The sequence below is a fragment of the Gnatocerus cornutus genome, unplaced genomic scaffold (assembly GCF_029298725.1).
Source record: "Gnatocerus cornutus isolate USDA-ARS CGAHR unplaced genomic scaffold, icGnaCorn1.1 ctg00000052.1, whole genome shotgun sequence".
Taxonomy (NCBI): Eukaryota; Metazoa; Arthropoda; class Insecta; order Coleoptera; family Tenebrionidae; genus Gnatocerus; species Gnatocerus cornutus.
The window spans coordinates 980565-986462 of NW_028275397.1; the positions used below are offsets into that span (position 1 = coordinate 980565).

A 5898-nucleotide genomic window follows, 5' to 3' on the forward strand; every position below is an offset into this window, starting at 1 on the left:
TACTGTCCGCGTGCATTACTTAAATCATTAAAATGAATTCCAATCATCATAATACTCTTCAGTCATTAAATGACACCGCTTCATGCACATTGCCCAATCGTGTTCGGGCAAATGAAGACTTAGTAGTTGATCATTCGTATAAAATTATTAATATAAAGTGTATTAAAACAAAATTTGGAAATTCGGTTGTTTGTTCTTTTGATGGAAAAGGTGATCTCTTTTTACCAAAACGTTTGGCGCAAAACTTTTTGGATAATTCCGAGCTTCGAAATTATTTGTTGAGCGGTAAAGGATCAAGTATCATCTTCAGAGGGCAGAAAGACGTTGGTAAGGCAGAAAAGGCCAACGTTTTTGAATTTGAGAAACATGAATAAATCAACGAAACTATCATCATCGTCGTCGTCATCGTCATCATCAGCATCTTCATCAACATCATCTACTAGCATGGATGAACAAATCAAGAACATAGAAAACATGTTGAACAATATTTCTTTGGATTCGAAAGAAAATGTGACCGAAATCAATGAAGAAATTGCAAAGTCAACAAAAGAATGTAAAAACCTATTGTTGAGTTCATCAAAATCTGTCTGGGAAAAACGCAAAAATCAAACAAAATTTATTCAACTTCAATGTTTAAAACATTTACTAGACGAAAAACTACAAGCATTTTCCCATCATCATCATCATCAACCTCAAGGAAGTGGACTGCAGCAGCACCAGCACCAGCAATCAACATCATCATTAACATCAGCTCCACTACGAAGGTTATCTCTAATCAAAGTAAGTAGTCTTTATTTTAACTAAATTTTGGTATTAATTTCTCCTTTACAGCCATTATTGGCGTTCAAATCGCGCGTTGAGACCTACATTCTCTACAACCATAACCATGTGGAACTTTTCGAGTTGTTGGTTGATTCGATGAATATGATTAAAGATTTGTTACATAAAAAAATTAAACAATTGGGTGCTCTCAAATTTAATTTGGAATTATGTAGCAAATATGTGTTAAGGCTGGCGGATGACGATGATAAAGTCAACGGAGAAAATAAATACTTTACTACTGAAAATAAAATATTTTTGAAAACAACAACGAATGAGAAACTACACGATATTTTGACGCTTTTATTTCGAAATCTCATTGCCCAAGTAAGTACTTACATGTCTTATTATTATTAGTATTAATTTAATTTTTCATTCGCAGACATGTAATTTTGAATCGTCTGGAAGTGGATGGCAACTTGATTCAATTTTATTTCTAACTCTCTCAATCGACAAATTCGTTAAAATATCAGCAGGATCAAATTCATACATGCCACAGTCGAGAAAGTTGAAGCACAAAAATAGAGGTAATAATATCAATGTCTTGATTTTAACACTAACATCTATATTAACATCACTTACCGCATAAAGATTGATTTAACACAATTTATTCGTTAGATTCGAATTTAAATTCAAGTTATGAAATGTAGGTATTGTGAAAAATCGTATTCTGAACAGGCTATTTATCGCTTTATCGTTTATTTCAGCTTTAAAAATGGGTACGACAGAATACATTTAATTCAAATACATCACTTTGCACATTTAAAATTAATAAAAGCTTTATCACCTTTTGACAATAAACGATTTATTACTTTAAATAAAATTAATTCATTTTCGTGGGGATCATTATTCAATTTATTCTAATCATCACATTGATGATCATTCTTATGAAATATTGATAATATTTTTCTCACAGATCACTGCAACGATGAGGACGACGACGACGACGACTATAATAAGAAAAAATATAAGCTCCTTACCAAAAAACGCCAAACACGCTTTTCATATATGTAATTAGTTAAGTAATTCTTTATTGCTTATATTGCACGCCCTTTATTTTGAATAATAAATAAAACTTTATACTTTTATTTAATTTTATTTGTATATAATATATTTACAAAGCAATAAATTGAAAAGAAGGCTTCCTTTTCCGTGGTCTTCCACGCCTTCGAATTGTCTCAGGATACTGTGAAGATATTCAAAAATAAATTCCTTGAATTGAAAACATATGAAAAAAGGAACTCACCTTATGGTAAATATGTAGGCCCCATGTATTGTTTATACAACCTACACTGCCTAGTTCACACCCTGATATGTTGAGAATTTCAGCATCTTCAGGGAGTTTTTCAAGAGACACCAAGACAAACTGATAAAGATAGGTTAAAATAAAACATAAATATATTATATAAAGATCATAAACTTACAAATTTACGATTGGGCCATCGGTTTCTAATAATTGATTTGACTTCTTCTCTTGTTTGCGTATTCATTTTGAATACTTGTAAATTACGGAAGTTCAATTGGATTTATATTTGCACGCACCACCCACTCACACACCTCTTATCGAATTTAAAATTTGCGCTAAAAATATGACATCTACTAATGTTGATTCCTGATTCCAGATTCCTGCATACATTAGACGACCTGCAGAATTTTTTTTTTTCATTAATTTATTATTATATAGGTACTCGATCGCTATAATAGTGTCATTGCCCATACACTTTTTACATATTTCCAGAAAATTTTTTAATCGATAATACAGATTTCTACCACACCACGATGGATAGATGGCGTGCACTCCACCATTTTTAAATATCCCGCTACAGAAAATCGTACATACGACCCACCAAAAGTCTCATAAAAAATACAAGCAGCGACTGAAAATCTCAAACACCTTGTTTATACCCTGCGAACTATTTTAAATTTTTGTCTTGTTTGAAAACATCTAGTTTGGTCTGTTATCAATGTTTGCGGTTATTCCGAGAAACGCGGAAATCAGACCAAATGACCACACCCAAATAACGAACTATTTTACATGTTTTTTCCGAGAAATTATAATATTTTTTTCCGAGAAATTGCAATTTTTTCCGAGAACCGCATCAAATTTTTTTGAATTTTTTGCTCTCTCTCTAGCGCCCTCTATGATTGTCACCCAAACCGTCACCGCCATCTTGATCCTCTACCAGCTGTCACAATTAAAGACGCCATCTTGAACGATCAAATGTCAAATTTACAGCCATCTGTCAATTCAAATTTCCCGCCGCCAGCTGTCAAATTTCCACCGCCATCTGTCAAATTTTTAAATTTCCCGCCGTTTAGCCGCGCACGCGCAAATTGAACTGTTTATCGGCTCGCAGCGCCTCCAACCGGTTACACATTTCAATTTCCCGCCACCAGCTGTCAAATTCCCACCGCCATCTGTCAAATTTTTAAATCACCCGCCACCTGATTGGCAGATGACCAGCAATACGCCGGAAGAGCCGCCGACACCATCTGTGCGCCTGATTGGTAGATGACCAGCAATACATCACCGGACGGGCGCTCGAGATTACGACTTCCGCTGCAGAACCGGCTTTGTATCACTACTTTCGTGCTCTTCTTTGCAAATTCATGCCAGAAAACAACGAAAATCGGCGAGAAATCGTCGTTTTGCATCTAAATATGCGGTTTTCTGTAAGAATTTTGATGATTTCGTGCAGAATTCTGCTGTTTTCTCGCAATTCAGCCGTAGAATCTTGGTAAAAAGTGATGATTTTGTACATTTCGTGCTCTTCTTTGCCAATTCAAGCCAGAAAACAACGAAAATCGGCGAGAAATCGTTGTTTTGCATCGAAATATGCGGTTTTCTGTAAGAATTTTGATGATTTCGTGCAGAATTCTGCTGTTTTCTTGCAATTCAGCCGTTGAATCTTGGTAAAAAGTCATGATTTTGTAGATTTCGTGCTCTTCTTTGCGAATTCAAGCCAGAAAACAACGAAAATCGGTGAGAAATCGTCGATTTGCATCGAAAAATGCGGTTTTCTGTAAGAATTTTGTTGATTTCGTGCAGAATTCTGCTGTTTTCTTGCAATTCAGCCGTTGAATCTTGGTAAAAAGTGATGATTTTGTAGATTTCGTGCTCTTCTTTGCGAATTCAAGCCAGAAAACAACGAAAATCGGCAAGAAATCGTCGTTTTGCATCGAAATATGCGGTTTTCTCTAAGAATTTTGATAATTTCGTGCAGAATTCTGCTGTTTTCTTGCAATTCAGCCGTTGAATCTTGGTAAAAAGTGATGATTTTGTAGATTTCGTGCTCTTCTGTGCGAATTCAAGCCAGAAAACAACGAAAATCGGCGAGAAATCGTCGTTTTGCATCGAAATATGCGGTTTTCTCTAAGAATTTTGACGATTTCGTGCAGAATTCTGCTGTTTACTTGCAATTCAGCCGTTGAATCTTGGTAAAAAGTCATGATATTGTAGATTTCGGGCTCTTCTTTGCGAATTCAAGATAGAAAACAACGAAAATCAGCGAGAAATCGTCGTTTTGCATCGAAATATGCGGTTTTCTCTAAGAATTTTGATGATTTCGTGCAGAATTCTGCTGTTTTCTTGCAATTCAGCCGTTGAATCTTGGTAAAAAGTGATGATTTTGTAGATTTCGTGCTCTTCTTTGCGAATTCAAGCCAGAAAACAACGAAAATCGGCAAGAAATCGTCGTTTTGCATCGAAATATGCGGTTTTCTCTAAGAATTTTGATAATTTCGTGCAGAATTCTGCTGTTTTCTTGCAATTCAGCCGTTGAATCTTGGTAAAAAGTGATGATTTTGTAGATTTCGTGCTCTTCTGTGCGAATTCAAGCCAGAAAACAACGAAAATCGGCGAGAAATCGTCGTTTTGCATCGAAATATGCGGTTTTCTCTAAGAATTTTGACGATTTCGTGCAGAATTCTGCTGTTTTCTTGCAATTCAGCCGTTGAATCTTGGTAAAAAGTCATGATTTTGTAGATTTCGTGCTCTTCTTTGCGAATTCAAGCCAGAAAACAACGAAAATCGGTGAGAAATCGTCGATTTGCATCGAAAAATGCGGTTTTCTGTAAGAATTTTGTTGATTTCGTGCAGAATTCTGCTGTTTTCTTGCAATTCAGCCGTTGAATCTTGGTAAAAAGTGATGATTTTGTAGATTTCGTGCTCTTCTTTGCGAATTCAAGCCAGAAAACAACGAAAATCGGCAAGAAATCGTCGTTTTGCATCGAAATATGCGGTTTTCTCTAAGAATTTTGATAATTTCGTGCAGAATTCTGCTGTTTTCTTGCAATTCAGCCGTTGAATCTTGGTAAAAAGTGATGATTTTGTAGATTTCGTGCTCTTCTGTGCGAATTCAAGCCAGAAAACAACGAAAATCGGCGAGAAATCGTCGTTTTGCATCGAAATATGCGGTTTTCTCTAAGAATTTTGACGATTTCGTGCAGAATTCTGCTGTTTACTTGCAATTCAGCCGTTGAATCTTGGTAAAAAGTCATGATATTGTAGATTTCGGGCTCTTCTTTGCGAATTCAAGATAGAAAACAACGAAAATCAGCGAGAAATCGTCGTTTTGCATCGAAATATGCGGTTTTCTCTAAGAATTTTGATGATTTCGTGCAGAATTCTGCTGTTTTCTTGCAATTCAGCCGTTGAATCTTGGTAAAAAGTTATGATTTTGTAGATTTCGTGCTCTTTTTTGCAAATTCATGCCAGAAAACAACGAAAATCGGCGAGAAATCGTCGTTTTGCATCGAAATATGCGGTTTTCTGTAAGAATTTTGATGATTTCGTGCAGATTTCTGCTGTTTTCTTGCAATTCAGCCGTTGAATCTTGGTAAAAAGTCATGATTTTGTAGATTTCGTGCTCTTCTTTGCGAATTCAAGCGAGAAAACAACGAAAATCGGCGAGAAATCGTCGTTTTGCATCGAAATATGCGGTTTTCTGTAAGAATTTTGATGATTTCGTGCAGAATTCTGCTGTTTTCTTGCAATTCAGCCGTTGAATCTAGGTAAAAAGTCATGATTTTATAGATTTCGTGCTCTTCTTGGCGAATTCAAGATAGAAAACAACGAAA

At 35.5% G+C, this 5898-nt stretch overlaps 1 protein-coding gene across 1 annotated transcript; it reads left to right on the forward strand.

The window, feature by feature from the left end:
- The first annotated feature begins 216 nt into the window (after window positions 1-216).
- On the forward strand, window positions 217-1864 carry LOC148165987 (uncharacterized). Its single transcript, XM_088049533.1, has 4 exons — window positions 217-780; window positions 832-1146; window positions 1202-1346; window positions 1736-1864. Exons 1-4 carry the CDS (start codon window positions 367-369, stop codon window positions 1831-1833), a joined length of 972 nt encoding a protein of 323 aa, XP_087905659.1. The 5' UTR covers window positions 217-366; the 3' UTR covers window positions 1834-1864.
- Window positions 1865-5898: the final 4034 nt, after the last annotated feature.

Bases quoted from the DNA above. Each gene is read 5' to 3' on its own strand.
- LOC148165987 (XM_088049533.1), top strand. From the start codon at position 367: ATGAATAAATCAACGAAACTATCATCATCGTCGTCGTCATCGTCATCA. The intron at 781-831 runs GTAAGTAGTCTT...TCTCCTTTACAG, and splicing joins GAAGGTTATCTCTAATCAAA to CCATTATTGGCGTTCAAATC. The intron at 1,147-1,201 runs GTAAGTACTTAC...TTTCATTCGCAG, and splicing joins TTCGAAATCTCATTGCCCAA to ACATGTAATTTTGAATCGTC.